Raw genomic sequence first — 18,578 nt, 5'->3', positions numbered from 1 at the left:
CGATTGCTCAAAAAAAAATCACAGCAAATCACAATCCTCCAGGAAGCTCTTCTCCCCACTGTTGCTGCCAAAGACTTTGTTGAATGTTCCTTTGCGGCCCCCCATTTTACCCTGCATTTCCTCCCCACTAAACCTTAAACTCTTTGGCAACAGCGAATGGGTGTTTCTGGTTTCCCCCAGTGTCCCCTGCACGAAGCTAAGTGCTTTCTGCCTAGGAAGACTGGCAGGAGCTGCGGAATTGGGGCTGGGAGTCAAGGTGGCTGGGAGAAAGCCTGATTCCCTCCGGGTGCAGGCAGTAATGAAATAGCAGAAGCCAGCAATTTGATAGCCCTCTGCTTCTTTCTGGGCGCCTCAACTGGGCGGACTTGTTTTCCGTTTTTTACAATACCAAGCTGTAGAGTGGATAAGACCTTGGACTTGGAGCCAGACCACCTGTTCTGAAACCAGAATGCCACATTCCTAGAGTGTGCCCTTGGGCAAACTCCACACCCACTCTGTCTCAGTTTCTTCTCCTGGACCTTGGGGTAATAATACCTAGCTCACCTTATGGGGAGCACTCCTTGCAAGTGGGGTAAGGAGAGCCGCCCAGCACGAAAGAAAGTGCAGCCTGCCCAAGAATGGCGCCGTACACATGGAGAGCTGACACAACAAGATGACGCAAGGAAAAGAAACACAGATTCCTGTGCCGCTGGTAAGGATAGAAGCGGTCACAGAAGAACACACAGCGAATGGGCACAGAGAGCAGACAACTGGGGGGGAGGGAGAGAAATGAAAAAGAAAAATCTTTAAAAAAATAATAATAACTAGCTCAGAGGATCGCCTTGAGGGTTAAAGAAACGACTGCACCGAGAGCGTTTAGGACAGCACCTGGCACTTAATAATCACTACATAGGTATTTAATATCATGAAGTTTTCCTCTTTTTAAAAATGTTTATGCTTCTTATCTTGAAAAAACTTCAAACCCACAGGACGGTTGCAAATGCCAAATACAAACTCCAACATATCCTTCCCCCAGATAACCAGATCCACCAGTTTTGACATTTTGCCACCTTTGCTTTATCATTCTATATCTATCTATCTATCTATCTATCTATCTATCTATCTATCTATCTATCTATCTATCTATCTTCTGAACATTTGAGAGCAGGTTGCACACATCAGTTCTTGAACACATAATACTTCCATGTATATTTCCTAAGAACAAGGATATTCACTTATGTAATAATCTTCAGTGCAGTTAACAAGTTCAAGAACTTTAACATGGCTATAAAGCTTACAGTCTGCATTCCATTTTTTTCTTATGACTCAATAATGCCTTTTGGGTCTTTTCTCCTCCATTCTTAGATCCCAGCCAGGATCATGTACTACATTTAATTGTCATTATCGCTTTAGTTTCTTTTTTTAAATTGTGCAAACATATATAAAATATAAACATTCCCATGCCATTGGCCCTCCTGAGCATACCATTCAGTGAGATTAATTATATTCAAATTCTTGCAGTACCCTCACCACCATCTATTTCTAGAAATTTCCCTTCCCCAAAACGGAAACTAACTCTACAAGAATGCATTTTGCATTAGCTCCCCATTGTGCCTGCCGCCCACCCCTGGTAACCTGTTCTTTACTTTCTGTGTCTAGAAGTGTGCATATTTGCTGGTACTTTCTTTGTGGTTACCATGGGCTTAAATGATTTTCATAATACTGCTAAGACATTGTCTATTTTCATCCTTGCCCCCTCACAACTGTGTAGTGTTTTCCAGAGGCTACATCACATGTGATGTTGCAACAGATTCATGCAAAAACAGGTATGAGAATCCAGCTGTCTTCTATTAAGCCAGACATTTAAGATATTTGCAAGGGGAAGGGGATGTGGCTCAAGCGATTTGGGCTTCCATCTACCATATGGGAGGACCAGGTTTGGTCCCCATGGCCTCCTGGTAAAGGTGAACCAGACTTGCACGGGGAACAATGCAGCAAGATGATGATGCAACAAAAGAGAGATTCAGGGGAGAGTCAAGGCGAGACGCAACAGAGACCAGGAACTGAGGTGGTGCAAGCAACAGGGTACCTCTCTCCCACATCAGAGCTTCCCAGGATTGAATCCTGGTGAAGCCTAGAGGGGAAAACAAGAAGAGAAGACAAAATGAAACAGATACAGAAGATCACACAGCAATCTTCACACAGACAGCAAAACAACAGGGGTGGGCAGGGTGAGGGGAGAAAAAAAGATATTTGCAAAAGTGTAAAACAGTGCCACCCTTTCCATTACATTTTTTGTTTGGAAAACGTTAATTATTTCTCATAAAAATATTTTATTTCTGTTAACATATAATGGAATTAATAGTGTTATTTTAAAAGAATTAATAAATATATTTTTAAATATGTAAATTGCAAATAGATGAGCTATCCTTTTAATGCATTAGCAAATAGAGAAAAGAGTGGGCTTTTGTGGCTTTGGGCCCTGCTCCAGTCTGCGCAGGGAAATGGCTACAGCAAACCATTTGTTTGGCGGCCTCTGGATCCAGGTCAGGAACAAAATTAAAACTTCCAAAAAAATCCTCAGTAATGTAGAGAATTTATTTTCATTCGATTATCCTAGAGTCCAGTTTCCCCAGTAGGAAGTAACAATACCTTCTCTTTCTTTGTAAGATTGTTGTGAGGATTAAATGAAATAATATACTTAAAGCGCCTTAGTACAATACTTTGCAAATAGGTGGTTCTCAGCACAACTGAGGGGCCTCTGGCTGCACGGAGGGCCGGTGTAGGGCAGGGACTCCCACTGCAGCTGGACACCCAGAGCAAAGAGAACCGAAGTCCCCAGACCCGGGTTCAGGTGGAGGGTCTACCTAAAAAGGACAATTTCCTTGGCCTCTCTGATTCTTACTTACATTGACATTACAAAGTGCTTTGTAATCGGTAGAACATAGACTAACATTATTTACCATTATTATTACATTCGCCAACTCATAAATAGGACCAGAAGTGGGAGATCCCACAGCCATTGGGATTTGAGTAACTTTGGGAAAGTCTGTCCCAGGCCTACAGATTTCCGAATCTGAAGGCCAGGAAAGAAGGGCAGGGCCAGGAGCCACTGAGGCATGTTTTAAAGCAGGCTGGAGAGGCCCAGTGTCCCTTGTGGCTTCCTTCTAGAGCCTGTCCTGAGATTTACGGTGCTCTTTCAGGCCACCTCTGAGGCCTGTGTGTCTAAGGACAAACCCCCCCGCCTCACCTCTGTGTATTAACCCTGTCCACAGCTGTCAACAAGGGGGTTCCAATGGACTAATTCAGGGGCAGGTCCTATTTCCCAGAACTCATTTCCCAGTGACATTAATGGCTATGAAGGAATCAAAGGGTTGTTTGGTCAAAGTTAAGCAGGCTTAAGGTTGGCAAGACTATGAGTGTTTTCGGGATGCTAATAGGCACTGTGAATCTTTGAGGGGACACAGGAATACAGTATGCAATGCTCCCCAAAGTTATTTGACCACAGAATCCTTTTACCAAGACCATCACCCAGCATTAATTTAGCATTGGACACTCTGGAAAATGCTGCCCTAAGCCTCCTGTCTTTTCTCCTGGGTGTTTGCTTTTACAGGGGCTGATACTCTAATGCATTGGTCAGTCCCCTACAGCCTGAGGGTCAAATCTGACCAGCTGCAGGTTTGTGTAAATAAAGTTTTATTGGAACACAGTCACCTCCATTTGCTTATGTATTGTCTATGATTGCTTTTGTGCTACAAGGGCAAAGTTGCCTTGCTACACAGATCATATCACCCACAAAGCCTGAAATATTTACCACCTGGTCGTTTACAGAAAAATTATGCCAGCTCCTGCTGTGGCGTTTCTTACCCTGGGTCATCTGCAACTTCTGGAGAATGCAGCAGTGGTACACCATGGGAAACATGGAGCCAAAGTGTAAATACTAAATAGAGCAAATCTTCCTGGAGGGCCAGTTCAACTAAAGGATTAGCAATTTCAAGCTTTATTTCTGTATTGAAACGAACATGGACCTATTATGGAGTCCAAGGCCAATTGTGCCTAAATTTCTAAAGTAAAAGGTAGACTTTAAAGAACTTTCTTCATGCCTCTCAGGCTAACACTGATTCTATCCATCTCCTCTTCTCCCCCAAGCCAAAGACACGTGTTTCTCTTCCTCCACAGCTAAGGGATACTTTGGTGGGAAAGTTTGAGAAGTGCTGTTTGGTTTTCCAAACAAAACCTGTTGTAGTAGAAGTTTCTCGACTGGCAAATGGTGAGTGGAGGAGATTGTTTGGATCTCCTGAGCCTCTTCCGTTGCCCAGACAGGCAGGGGAGGCAGGCTGTGTTTAGGAGTTCTCTCACCCTATCTCACAGAATCAATCGATACACCAAAAAGACACACGCAGTCTTTGGGGTCAGATAGAATTGGGCTTGGGTCCTGGCTCTCTCATCTACCAGTTTTATGACTCTGGGGAAGTTATTTAACCTTTCGGAACCTTCACAAGGTGGTTGTAAGCCATCTTAAGAAATCATGCAGGGGCAGGTTTCTGTACAGGGTAAGAACTTCATCTTAACTACTGATGTGTTAGCGAAATTTCCTGAATATATAAAAAGTTCTGGAAAAAAAAAATGTCAAAACCAGTTGAAAAGTGTCAAAAGGGCACGGACAGTTTACAAAAAAGGAAACACAAACAGCTTTTAAATGTATGAAAATAGGGAAACGGACTTTGGCCCAGTGGTTAGGGCGTCCGTCTACCATATGGGAGGTCCGCGGTTCAAACCCCGGGCCTCCTTGACCCGTGTGGAGCTGGCCATGCGCAGTGCTGATGCGCGCAAGGAGTGCCGTGCCACGCAGGGGTGTCCCCCGCGTGGGGGAGCCCCACGCGCAAGGAGTGCACCCGTGAGGAAAGCCGCCCAGCGTGAAAAGAAAGTGCAGCCTGCCCAGGAATGGCGCCGCCCACACTTCCCATGCCGCTGACGACAACAGAAGCGGACAAAGAAACAAGACGCAGCAAATAGACACCAAGAACAGACAACCAGGGGAGGGGGGGAATTAAATAAATAAATAAATCTTTAAAAAAAAAAAAAAATAAATGTATGAAAATGCATCTTCACACATAAATGCGAATTACAATTCAAGGGAGATACCATTTTTCACCTACTAGATTGACAAAGATCCAAATATTTGATAACATGCTCTAGTGGTGAGAATGGGGAAAGAGATGTACTTGTGCAATGGTGATGAGAGTGTAAATTGTCACAACCTTCGTGGAGGGCAATTGGCAGTATCTATCAAAATTACAAATGCTTTAGGCTTAAGACATAACAATTCCACTTCCAGGAATTTAAACTATATAGCTGTAGAGCTGCACATGCTAAATGGATAAACAAGGATGTATTTTAGAGTCCAGCTTTTGTTTGTAAATGTCCAATAATAAGGGATGGTTAAATGAAATATACACAGTGGAATTCTAAATAATTGTCAGAAAAATGGGCACCTCGGTATGTATCGATATGGAAAGAGCCTGAGACATATTACGTGTAAAGAGCAAGGTGTAAAACAGGGAGTGCAGGACACACCACTGGTGTCACTGTAAATATAATGGGTGCCTAGATGCCTGTACGTGCAGCAACTATCTCCAGAGCAGCTCATACAATGGCCTACCAGGAGTTCCATAACCCAACCTGCCCCTTGGCACCCTGTCATGACCCTGGCACTTCCTCTCTCCCCCTGGCTCTACTCCACCCACGGTGGCCCCCTTGCTGTTCCTGGGACATGCCAGACACCCTTCTGCCTTGAGGCTTTGCACTGGCTGCTCTGTCTGGAAGGCTGTTTCTTCAACTCCTTCAAGCCTTTGGTCAAATCTCGCCTTCCCAGTGAGGCCGACCCTGACCCCCCCCCCCCAATTAAAACTGCATCTGCCCCTCCCTGATCCTCCCTGCCCTGCTCTCCTATGCCTTCCTGATGTTGCATTATTCAGTGTGGTTAGGTACTATATTTACACGTTATTGTCTGTGTTCCCACAAGAGGAGTAAACGCTTCAGAGGGTAGGGATCCTTTTTTTGTTCACTGATATGAACTAAATATTTAACACCTAGCAGTTGCCCAATAAGTATTTGCCGAATAAGGAAACCGGTAAGAGTTGTCATCCCCATGGAGGGAAATTGAGGTACTAGAGGCAGAGATAGGAAAGAGACTTACTTCTAGTCCTTGTGTATTTTGTACCAGATGCTTGTATTATGTGGTAAACATTTAAATTTTCAATTCTACCAATAGCATGCTAGAACTGGAAGAAGTGACAATCTTGACCCAATGGCTTCATCTGACATATGATGACCCAGGGGCAGAGAAGTTGGGTAACCTGTCCAACATTACCCAGTCAAGATTTAAACCTACGTCTACTAACTCCAGAGCCCCAGCCCTTACCCATTATGCCAAAGAGCATCTGACCTGTGGCTCTAATCAGTCAATTTAATAGGAATGCTAAACTGAGTCCTTCCAAAGGGCGTGGTCTGCCTCCACCTGACATTTCCCATTACAATGAACTCCAAGGGATGATCTCAGTTCCTTTGAGATATAAGATTTTGGCTGTTTTGTGCATGGCTTAATATAAATGGAAGGGAAGAGACGTGGCTCAACTGATAGAGCATCTGCCTACCATATGGAGGGTCCAGGGTTCAATACCCAGGGCCTCCTGACTGGTGTGGTGAGCTGGCCCACGTGCAGTGCTGCTGCACGCAAGGAGTGCCCTGCCATGCCAGGATGCCCATGCTCAAGGAGTGTGCCCTGCAAGGAGAGCCATCCCACGTGAAAAAAAGCGCAGCCCGCCCAGGAGTGGTGCCGCACACACGGAGAGCTTATGAAGCAAGATGATGGAACAAAAAAGACACACAGTTTCCCGGTGCCACCTGACAATGCAAGCAGACGCAGAAGAACACACAGCGAATGGACACAGAGAGCAGACAACGGTAGGGGAAGGGGAGAGAAATAAATAAAAACAATAAATCTTTAAAAAATATATATATATATGTATAAACGGGAATACTGGGGCTTGAGTTGTGTGTGTTTTTTTAAGAACTTTACTGTCAAGACAGTCTTAGTCTCAGTCCCTTCTGCAGCTGGAGGCACGATGTTGCTGAACCTCATGTTCCCCTATTTCTTCTTCTGATGCAGTCAAGAGGTCTGGATGAGCTGCAGGGGGTTGGGGAAGGGATCTGAGGGCACTTGGCCTGTTCAAAAGGTAATGGGAGTGTTTCCCGGAGCTATTAAAGGCTGGGCGCTGAGACTTTTCGAGAGGGCTGACGAGTGGGAGGTCTTCTGGGCCGGGACCATGTGGCGAACCCGCCGCCGCTGCTGCAGCCAGTAGAGCATCTCCACTTTGTCACACTTCATCTTGTCCAGATAGCGTCGCCCCTTGAAGGTCACCGGATCTTCAAAGATTAACTCAATCTCCTCCAAGAGGGAAACCAAAGAAGCCTCCACTTGACTGAGCTTCCTGTACAGATGGCTGCGGATCTGATTCTCCTCCAGGAGGCGACTCAGGCACACGCCGGTCCTTTGGAAGAAGCGGTTGGGGTCCGAGGCTTGTCGCTCAAACCACTCCAGTCTCCCCAGCAATATCTCCCGCAGTTGAATAGGTTGCAGGGCATGCTCCCAGGCACTCACCAGGGAAGGCAGCTGCCCCAGACGGGCATTGGAGCTGTACTTGATGGCCATATCCAACCGGTCCTTGTCGGGGACCTCAAGCACGGACCACAGCCGCTCCAGACGCGTTTGCAGGCTCAGGAGTTCATGGGGTTCTCCCAGGAGATCCAACCTCTCAACCCCCAGTCCGTGCTCCAGCACTATGTTGCAATCCCACTCGCCCGGCACAAAGTCCCAGGGCTCTTTATCCTCTAGCAAGGGAGGAGGACGACGAATTTCCAAAGACTTTTTAGCAGGGCCCACTACCTCCGTGGATGCCTCCTCTTCATACAACTGGAAGATGACATGGAGGAAATCCGTTTCCTGGGTGGTGAGGTACTTGAAGTAGTCCTCTCCGGACAAGCTGGCAGCCCCCCAGTTCACCCAAGGGGCCTTGCTCATCCGCCTATCCCCGGTTTTGCTTGGGTTGAGTGAGTCCAAGGAAGACAGCCTCTCAGGGTTGGGCTGGAAAGCATTTGCTTCCTGAGAGAGAATATTGGCCAGTTCAGGGTTGATGACATGATACTGTTTTCCTTCACGTAGGAAGGCCGAAGAGAGGAAGGCCGACCAGTCCTTATCAGCTGCAGGCTCAATCAGGGGTCCGTGGTCAAAACAGAAGTGGTCCGCAGAGACACGGCTCATCAACTCCTTATAGACCTCCCGGATGTTACTGCCAACAAAGCAATGGCTATCCATTTCCTCAATGAGTGTGGGGTCCAGCTCACCAGCCAGGTGGTTATACAGGACTCCAGCCCCCTCAACGTGGAAGGCGTCCCAAAAGTTTCTATCCGAAACCTGCACAGCAGCCGCCTGGACCACGATCTGATTTCTTAGCTTCAGAGTCACGGTCACTGGCTGTGGTTGAAGTGGAGGGGCTTTGGGAGACTGGAGGTCCCACTGCCCAGAGGCTTCTTCCTCCTGGAGGGCCTTCAACAGCCTCTGCAGCTCTTTCATGCGGTGCCCTGCAGCTGGGTAGCGGGTCAGGGCCCCCAGCAGTGGGGGCAGGCCGGAGTCCGGCGATCGGAAGCCGACACTCTCCAACTTGATGTTCACCATCTGCTTCAGATCCTCAGCCACAGTGTCCTTTGCCAGCTCGGATTTGCTCTCCGCAACTAGGACCAGCGGGGTCAAGGGGCGAGGGGGGAGGGGAGGAAGACCTAACTCATCGGCCAGCTTCCATCCTTCCCGCAGACAGGGCATGGACTTGTGGCCTCGGCGTTGAGAGGAGTGGGGGAAGTACGGGGTGGGTCTAGCCCCACTGGTGGGAATCTCAAAGTAGCTGGGCAGTGACACGATTTGTGAGGAAATGAAGTCGAATTCTTTCTTCTTGGGCATGGAGGACAGCCAGCGGAGGGACCTTCTCTTCTTCAGCTGGGGGATGGCCTTCAGTTCCCTCATGGGGTCCAGATCCGGCTCAGTGAGAAACTCTGGCGGACGGCTGAGATGGACGAGGTAGCTGAGGTTGAGGCTGGAGCATGGCACGTGATCGAAGCCGGTGCTGTGAGGCCCGGGGACAGGGCAGAGCTTGGAAGCCTCGATGGGGCTGCCGCGGTACTTCGGGGCCACAGCGCCCAGGGCCTGCCCCTTTAGCAGGGCACGGAAGTCTGCGAGCACACAACGGTAGACTTCAGGGCTGGTAAGGAAGAGAGTGCAGTCCCTGGCGAGGTTAGCGGCCAGCCGTGTGAGGGTGGCTGGCTCAGTGTAGACGCCCGCAGGGGCCGACATGGTCACCAGCAGGTGCAGGTAGCGTAAGAAGAGCTGCTCGCTGGTAAGCAGCACGTGGGCCTCGAGCCGCTGCCGCAGCTTCTGGTTGTTCCTGGGGCTCAAGTTAGGCTCGGTGGGCGGCTCCCGCCAGCTGCACTTCAGCTCGTCCAAGATGACCTGGGTGAGGCGGTGCCGGTCCTCGGGAAACACCCGTGCCGTCAGCCCGCTGCGGGCCAGCCGCTCGGCCACCTGGCGGCACAGCGACGCCACCGTCAGCCGCGGGCGCGACAGGATCTCCAGCAGCCGCCTCTCCTGCGGGCGGCGCGTCCGAGGCTCCACGGGCGTCGCCTGGCGGGGGAAGAGCGACAACGGCTGCAGCAACCGGTGGTAAAACCTCTGGACCTCCGACTCCCGCTGCTGGCGCGCCATCTCGGCAAGCGCGTTGTCTCAGTGGCTACGGCGGAGGCCAAGCCGTTACCAAGGCAACCAGGGGCCGGGCGGCCCGAGTGCGCCTGCGCGGCCAGGGCCCGCCACTCGGAAGACGTTGGGAGGGCGGGGCCTGGCGGGCGCACGCACGGGGGGCGGAGCAAAGGGTGACCTCCGAGGCTCCGCCCCCCCGGGGCGCTGCTGGGGGTTGGAGCTGTCGCGCCGAGGGCTTCGCCGGCGACTGGGTCCGGGATGGCGTCGGAGTCGGGGGACCATGGGCCCTCCTGCACGGTGGGGATCGAGGCCTTGAGAGGGAAGAAAGGGGCGGGCAGCTGGGGCGGGTCATGGGGTCCCGGGGGGACGCTGGGGTGCGAGGGTAGCAGGACCCCTGGCGTGATCGCTGGAGGGGTGGAACCACGGTCCTGGAATGATCATGAGTTAGAGAGAAGTGGGTACTCGGGGAGAGGTCACGTGGAACGTTTCTGCAGGCCTTGGGGGTGGCCAAAGGGGAGAGAGTGAAACGGGGTGACATGCACGCCGCCGGCCTCCGCCGTCAGCTCTCATCCGCCGGTGCTTGCCGCCCCTGCAGCTGGAGTTCGCCGTGCAGATGACTTGCCAGGGCTGCGTGGACGCGGTGCACAGGTCCCTGCGAGGGGTAGTAGGTAAGAGCCACGTAAATTTCCGGGAGGACACCTGTCCGGAGGCCTCTGGAGGGCCCAGGCAAATTTCTTTGGCCAGCTCGATTCCCATATTACAGATGCAGAAACTGAGATCCAGGGAGAGGAGGGGGTGTTGTCAGAGTCACACAGAGACCCAGAGGCAAAGGTCGCCGGCCTGCCCTGCCCTGCCAGAGCTCCTCTCGTTGCTCTAACTGCCTTGTCCCTCTGGTGTCCTGAACTCGGGTGCCTTGGAGAGGGAGGAGCCAGGCTGAGTATAGCTCCTCCTACAGAGGGAGTTCCCGGGAACACTGGCAGTTCTACGGGGCCATCTTAGAGGGCTCCTGGTTCTCAAAAACCAGCTGGCCTGGAGGTGACCTGGCACAGAGACCTAAGAATGCAGAGTCACCAGCTGGGGGGCTGCGAACTGGTTTCCTCTGAGGTTATTAAACGTTTATCCAGTCCTTCAAAAGGTGCCTAGCCCTGGTCGTGGGCCCAGCCCTGGGAGCTTTAGGGGAAAAGCTCCAGGTGTATCAGGCACAACCACTAGCCTCAGGTAAAGATGGGCACTCCTGCATTGCCTCGGTGTTGCTCCCAGAGGCCTTCATGGAAGAGCCATTCTGGAGGGAATGGAATGGGATGGATTCTGCAACTGGGACAGCGGGAGCCCTGGACTCTGTGTAGAGCAAGAGCTCTGGAGTCAGAGTGTTTGGGTTCAAATCACCTCTTCACCACCTTATAGTACTGAGACCTCATGCAAATTACCTTTTGTGTCTGTTTCTTCAGCTTTTATATGGGGCTGATAATAGAACCCATCCCCGGGAGACGGTTGTGAAGAGTAACTTAGTTGATAACCTGGAAAGCCCTTGAGAAAAGGCTTTGGCAGGTGAGGGAGTCCCCTAAATCTTGGCAGTCTGAGAGGAAGGGCTTACAAGTGATGGCAGATGTGAGGGGGATAGGCCTTGAGGCTGGTTTGCTCAGACTCTGTGTTTCCAGGTGGCAGAGTAAAGATCTCTTGGAGGTGGAGCTATTCCAGTAGTGTGGAGGGTTCCAACCAAAGCTTGCCCAGGATGTGAGGCCCTCCACTTCCTGGGAGAGCAAAGAGCTGGACTTTCTGACCGACACGGGGCAGTGTGCAGCCCCCTCAGGCTTCTTAGGCCGCAGACTGCTGGTGACTGCCTCTTCTGGTCTGGATAGCTACAGCTGGAACCAGCTTGGCTTTCTCACGGGCCGGCCGAGCAGGGAAGTTGTAGAGTTGTAGTTTCCCAGAACTCAGGAGAGAGAAAGTGCGCGCCAGAGAGAGCACTGCCCTCTCCTGGGGGTCTGGAACCTGGGGGAAGAAGGAGTCTGGCTCTTCGAAGAAGTAAGTGGGAAGAGCCGCCAGTGTGGGCCCTGATGGCACATTCACATCAGCAGGAAGCCAGCAGAACTGAACCGCTGCTCCTCTGGGGAGCCATCCTTCTGGGTTCCCACTCACGTTGCCTTCAGAGGGCGCCCAGTTCTAAGGCTCTTCTTGCCGTCGCGTTTCAGGAGCAGAGCATCAGCTCTTCCTGGGCAGAGCCTAGGGCCCAGGAACCCAGCTACACCAAGGCTAGACTGTCAGGAACTCTTGTCCTCTGTGTGTCCAAAACATACCCAGGATCCAGCCTCTCTGTCAGTACCAGCCTCCAGAGGCAGGCCGCTCACCTCTCCCTGAACTATGCAAGAATCTCCTCGGTGGGCTCCCTGCTAAAGCCTTTCCATGTCAAGGTCAGAGTTGTTTCTAAAACCATACGTGAGCCACTCTTGCTCTCCCGCTATAGGTCCTCCAGTGATAATGTTCAAGAGCTTCCGAGGGGCCAGGTACTGCTCTAGGTGCTGTATAGGAGACAGCTCAGTTAGGCCTTTAATTACCCTCTGAGTAGGTCATACTCTTGGCTCCATTTACAGATGAAGAAACGGAATAGAAAACTCAAGAGAAAAGTTGAGTAATTTGTCCAAGGCCATGCAGCCAGCATGTGGCAGACACAGGAGTTCAGCTCCAGGGCCCAGACTCTCAGCCACCATCCTCTGCGGCCTCTCCTAGTGGCCTCCCGTTCTGCGAAGATGAAAATCCAGATTCTTTCCTGTTGCCAGCAGGGCTTTGCTTGATTGGGCCTCTACTTAGAGCTTCAGATCTTGCTCCTCTCCTCAGTCCTAGCCCCAGCTACACGGGGCTGCCTTCTCAGAACACGTGGCGGTGGGTCCTGCCTCAGGGCCTTTGCCCATGCTGTTCCCTCTGCTGGAATGCTTGTCCTTGACTGCACTCAGGCCTTTGCTTAAAGGCTTTTTTTTTTTTTTTCAGGAGGTGCTGCGGTTTGAACCCAGGACCTCATACTTGGGAAGCAAGCGCTCAACCATCTGAGCCACCTCCGCTCCCTGCTTAAGGCTTTGAGAGGCTTTCCTTGACTAGCTCAAAGGAGGCCCTAACGTGGCTGCCCCTTGCCCACAGTCATTCCCTAATGCCTGCTTGAGCGCGCACACTTTTCACTGTTTGAATCTGTCTCGGGTGGGTATATTCGGTGTCCATATCCCTGCACTAGGACATGATCCGTGGGGGCAGACACATCAGGTGACATGCTCCCTGCTGTAGCCCCACTGCCTGGGAATGGCGTGTGATCAGTGCTTTGCCCTTATTTGTAAAATGAATGAATCAGAGAAATCCCCCGTACTGCACGCTTGTCTGAGCTCCTGGAGCCTCAGGCATCCAGTCCTCTGGGGCCACACTCTGCCTGGTGTGGGGCGAGGGGACGAAGCATCAGCTCTGGGTTTGGTCAGGCTGCTCCAGGCTTCGTGACCTCAAGCCTCCGCTGTCCCCCTCCCAGCTGCAGGAGGGTGGCATCTCCATCGTGGTGCGTGGAAAACAGAGCACTCTGCTCATGGCACACCTGGGGGCTCAGGACACGAGAGTCCCCTTCCATCCTGCCCCACACTCCCTGTGCAACCTTTAGGCATCCAGAGGTGCCTCTGCCTGCAGACCTGGAGCTGTCACTGGTGCCAGGTGGCTCAGGATAAGATGCTGTGTGAAGTTGGGGAGCTTTGGTTATTGGGAGGGCCCTAGGGGATGCGATGACTAAGTCTGTCTGATTTCTGGCATGTTCTGCCCCTCCCCCAACACTGTCACCAGTGCTGCAGGGGACCTGAAGAGGCAAGCAGAATGAAACCCTTTTTAACCACAGGCCCAGGGATTCGAAAGGTCTCTCTCTTTTAAAAGATTTATTTCTTTATTTCCCCCCCTTCCCCTCCTCCTGCCCTGCTGTTTCTGCTGTCTGTGTTGTCTTCTTTTCTCATTTTCTCTCCTCTAGGATTCACTGGGATTCAATCCTGGCGACTCCTGATGTGGAGAGGGGTTCCCTGTCAATTGTGCTGCCTCAGTTCCTGGTTTCTGCTGCGCTTCACCTTGACTCTCCCCTTGTCTCTCTTTTGTTGCATCATCATCTTGCTGCGTAACTCACTTGCACAGGCACTGGCGCACTATGCAGGCACTCGTGCGGGCACTGGCTCACTGTGTGGGCACTTGCACTCACCACGCAGGCACTCGCACTCACCGGCTCGCTGCACAGGCACGCTTTCTCTTCTTTTTCACCAGGAGGCCCCAGGGATCGAACCCAGGTCCTCCCATATGGTTGGCGGAAGTTCTATCACTTGAGCCACATCCGCTTCCCCAAAAAGGTCTCTTAAAAGGCTTGAAAGCCCGACTAGCTGCATAAAAGAGAAGCTCCTCGTCTTCCGGCCTTGAGTTGGCTCGCTGGCCCTCACAGCCGAGGCATGGAGCCATTATCTCGTAGGCTTGTGGACATGCAGGGCTGACCCCGGGGACTTCAAGGGCAGTCAGGACTCCCCAGGCTATTTTTCTGACGCACTAACTTTTGGACCTGGTCCCAGTGGACCACATGGAATTGGCAGCCCGTGAGCACAACTGGATTGGATTCAGAGCAGTGTGCCTTACACGCGGGAAAAGGGCCCTGCCTCAGGACAGAGGCGGGGGTCCCAACCCAGCCCGGGCCCAAGGGCTGCTGCTCAGGGCTAGCGGAGCGGCCAGGTTTAACACTGCCACTCGAGTGAGGCTGCTTGGGCTTGAGGTCCAGTTCCACAACTTTCTACAGTGTGACTTTAAACAAGTTTCTTAATCTTTCTGTGCCTCGGTTTCCTCATCTGTAAAATAGAGGTAATTGGACCCCGCTCACAGGGTGACTGAGTATCAGGTGAGTTAGAGGGTAAAGCACTCCTGTGGAGGGTGATAGTTCTCTCCCATCCCCCCCTTTTTTTGGTAACAGCTTTTTTTTCCCCCTTCTTCCCCACCCCTTCCCCCGTGCCTCAGTTGTCCGTTCTCTGTGTCTGTTTGCTACGTTCTTCTTTTTGTCCGCTTCTGTTGTCAGCAGCATGGGAATCTGTGTTTCTTTTTTTGTTGCGTCATCTTGTTGCGTCAACTCTCCGTGTGGGCGGCGCCATTCCTGGGCAGGCTGCACTTTCTTTCACGCTGGGCGGCTCTCCTTATGGGGCGCACTCCTTGCGCGTGGGGCTCCCCTACGCAGGGGCACCCCTGCGTGGCAGGGCACTCCTTGCGCGCATCAGCACTGCGCATGGGCCAGCTCCACACGGGTCAGGAGGCCCTGGGTTTGAACCGCGGACCTCCCATGTGGTAGACGGACGCCCTTTCCATTGGGCCAAGTCCACTTCCCTGGTAACAGCTTTTACATAATTCACATACCATGCAATTCAGCCATTTAAAGTGTACCGGTCAGTGGTTTTTAGTGTATTCAAGTTATTGTTCCATCATCACCACAGTCAATTTTGGAACATTTTCATGACCTCAAAAAGAAACCCCCCACACTTCAGGTATCATTCCCCCAACCCCCCAGGACTCTCAGATCTAGGCAGCCGGTGGTTACTTCCTGACTGTGTGGACCGGCCTGCCCCGGGCACTTCTAAATGATATCACATCATATGCTGTCTTGTGACGACTCCTTTCACCTGGCCTGAAGCTTCCAAGGTCCATCCATGTGGCAGCACGTACCAGCACGTCATTCCTATTTTTGCTTGAATAATATTCTGTTGTATGGACAGACCCCATTTCATTTATCCACTCACCCCCCGATGGACATTTGCACTGTTTCCAACTTAGACACATCAATGCTGGCAGCAAGGCAGTGTTCTCTCTACCTTCTATATCAATAGACTCAGGTTCAGGGCAGGCTCAAGGTTCCAGCCAGAGAGTGTGAGAGCTGGCACCTGCGAGCCTGTTTCCTAGCCACCTCCAGCCACGGGAAGGTTGGTGGCCCCTGGGTGCCCAGCCCTCTGCTGCCCCCGCCCTCTCTCCTCCCAGGTGTCCAGGGCGTGGAGGTACAGTTGGAGAACCAGGCGGTTCTGGTGCAGACCACCTTGCCCAGCCAGCAGGTGCAGGCCCTCCTGGAGAGCACGGGGCGGCAGGCGGTGCTCAAGGGCATGGGCAGCAGCCTGCGGAGTAAGTGACTGCTACGGATTCGGCCTTGGCCAGTCTGGGAGGGAGGTGGCCCAGAGCTGGAAACCCCAGCTGTGGATTCTTGGACTCTGGGTCGAAGGGGCTTGGGGGTGGGGGGAGGACAGGAAAGGCCTGGGGGGTACTCGCTGTGCCCTTCCTGAGGCACAGGTGAGGGCATGAGCCAGCCAATGTCTAATGCCCTGCAGAGAATCTGGGGGCAGCAGTGGCCATTCTCGGGGGCCCTGGCCCTGTGCAGGGGGTGGTGCGCTTCCTACAGCTGACTCCCCAGCGCTGCCTCGTCGAGGGGACCATCGATGGCCTGGAGCCTGGACCACACGGCCTCCATGTCCATGAGTACGGGGACCTCACAAGCAACTGCGCCAGGTAAGTCGCCTGTGATCTACCTTGTGGCTTCCTCATTCCACAGTTGCGCACCTACTGTGTGCCAGGGGCGATATTCAGCCCTTGTGCATGTTTTCCCACTTGGTCCTCATCAGTACCCTGTGAGGCACCTATACATAGGCCCAACTGACTGATGAGGAGACTGAGGTTCACAGAGGTTAAATGACTTGCTAGAGGTAGAGCAGGGATTTGAACCAAGGTCTGAGCCTGAGGCCCCTGCTCATCACAACTTAGTGCCTCTGAGATGGAAGGTGACTCCTGCACGTGGGAAAGGACGGGTCCTTGTGTTGTGCTGGTCGTCATGCCATGGCACAATTAGCCATTTACTTATCTTTGTCACCCCTGGACTAGAAGCTTCTTGAGGACAGGGACCATGTCTGATTCATCTCTGTGCCATCTGCCCAAAGCCCGGTACAGAGTGAGCCTGTTTTTTGGGTGGGTGGATGGATGAGACATGATTCAAGCCTTAAAGTAAGAGGGTGGCTCACCAGCCTGTGAACTGCTGTTATCCTGCCCACCTGCTTCCTTTTCTTCTTAGCTGTGGGGACCACTTTAATCCCGATGGCACGTCTCATGGGGGCCCCCAGGACCCTGACAGGGTAAGTGCTGGCCTGGGCCGGGCCGGGCTTGGACTGAGCGAGAACCCAAGTTCCCAGAGGTAGAGCGGGCAGCAATTAGGGGCCTTGGGGTGTGATTCCTTTTTTTGAAATTGCTAGTATAATAAAATTTATATTCAACACACATTTCCCATTTTAACCACTTTCAGGTATCCAATTCAGTGGTGTTAATCAGTTTACAATGTGGTCTACCACCCGCACCAGCCATTCCCAAAACTTTTCCATCACCCCAAACAGAAACTGTACCTATATTATTCATCATTCACTCCCCATTCCCCACCCCTGCCCCCACCTGGGGTTCCTTTTTGGTGGACTCTTCCCCTCACCTTATTTTGTTCAGTTTAGAAACATCCGTTGACACTTGCTGTAATCGAGGCCCTGGGGATCTAACACGACCCAGTCCCGTGCCTGCCCCCAAGGAGCTCACAGTCCAGCGGGGGAGACCACTGAGAACCCGTGGATGCAATGCAGTGAGAAAATTCTTGCAGGAGCCTGCAGTAGATGCTGGCAAGTCAGCGCGGGCCCTGTTACAGCCCGAAGGGCCAGAGCAGTGGGGAAGAGTTTCCTGGGGAAGGAGAAGGTATGGAAGGTGACCCTTTTAGCTGCACTTAAAAGGCTGTCCCTGACGCTACCATCCTTCGTTCCTGATGTTTCATTTTCACCAGAGAATCGTTTCCCCATCTTCAGCAAGTCACTTGCTGCTGTCATGATTTCGGCCGTATCTGTGTAACCACTTGTACTGTTAGCTCCTCTTTTTGTTTAAATGGCCTTGATTTTTCCTTAGGTAAATTTGGTTGTTTTATTATTTGATTCATCATGGAAAGTTTCAAGCATATTGCAAGGTGGAGAAACCAGGATCACGAACCCCCGTGTCCCTCTCCTCCAGCGTCAGCAGTTACCCACTCCTGGCCAGTCCTGTTTCAGCTCCACCCCCGCCCCTTCTCTGCCATTGTTTTGAAGCTAATCCAGACATTCCATGTAATTGAGGTAGATTTATTTTTTAAACTGGATATTGCCATAGAGAATGGAAAATCTGTACTTCCAGCCATAAGAGAACAGTGATTGTGAAAATAAATTAATGAAGGCCAAAAAGGGTTTTACAGTCCTACTACTGGCAGGCCTGCAAGGTTGGGGACTGAGTCTGGCTTTATCTTTGTTAAAGTGGCGATCAGGAAATGTTTAGAGACCAACTGAGACTTCTTCCTCCGGGCCACCTGCCAGGTTGTGAGGCAGCCCTCTGGCCCTGTGATTCTCCTGTCCCACTACCCTGTCTACATAGCACCTGCTAGCTCCTCCCCTTCTGCCTCCAGGGAGGTAAGCCCATTCTGGTTCCTGATTCTGGGGAACCAGTGACTCCTTTTTACCCTTTCCTGGGACTCAAATGTTTTTCTTTTTTTTTTTTTCTGTCTTGGTATAGTTTGCAACCCTTTGCCACAAAACAAATGCATCTGTGGTGTGTGCCTCCACATTCATGTAACTGATCTCTTTGCCTCTGGACAGCCGTCACACTTCTGGTCAAAAGCGTTTCCTCCCCTCTGGGGGAAGTTGGAAAGGCGTTTCTCTCGAGCACATTTGTCAGTGCCTCGCTTATGCTGACCCTGTTAGTCACCTACTGCTGTGAATCATGTTACTTC

General features: G+C 51.7%; 2 protein-coding genes across 3 annotated transcripts in view; one reads left to right on the top strand and one right to left on the bottom strand.

Moving 5' to 3' along the window:
• Positions 1–6,982: 6,982 nt before the first annotated feature.
• Positions 6,983–9,811, bottom strand: CCDC87 (coiled-coil domain containing 87). The gene has a single exon (XM_004463636.2). It carries the CDS (start codon positions 9,791–9,793, stop codon positions 7,211–7,213), a length of 2,583 nt encoding a protein of 860 aa, XP_004463693.2. The 5' UTR covers positions 9,794–9,811; the 3' UTR covers positions 6,983–7,210.
• Positions 9,812–9,955: 144 nt separating this feature from the next.
• Positions 9,956–18,578, top strand: part of CCS (copper chaperone for superoxide dismutase) — a 29,017-nt gene continuing 20,394 nt past the window's right edge. For both annotated transcript variants that reach the window (XM_004463622.4, XM_004463621.4), the window contains exons 1-5: positions 9,956–10,081; positions 10,380–10,452; positions 15,791–15,928; positions 16,132–16,309; positions 16,866–16,926. In XM_004463622.4, coding sequence (XP_004463679.1) covers positions 10,043–10,081; positions 10,380–10,452; positions 15,791–15,928; positions 16,132–16,309; positions 16,866–16,926 — 489 coding nt within the window. In that variant the 5' untranslated portion in view covers positions 9,956–10,042. The remainder of the gene's footprint in view (positions 10,082–10,379; positions 10,453–15,790; positions 15,929–16,131; positions 16,310–16,865; positions 16,927–18,578) is intronic.

The sequence above is a fragment of the Dasypus novemcinctus genome, chromosome 10, assembly GCF_030445035.2.
Source record: "Dasypus novemcinctus isolate mDasNov1 chromosome 10, mDasNov1.1.hap2, whole genome shotgun sequence".
Lineage (NCBI taxonomy): Eukaryota > Metazoa > Chordata > Mammalia > Cingulata > Dasypodidae > Dasypus > Dasypus novemcinctus.
This window is presented reverse-complemented; position numbering and strand designations above follow the sequence as displayed.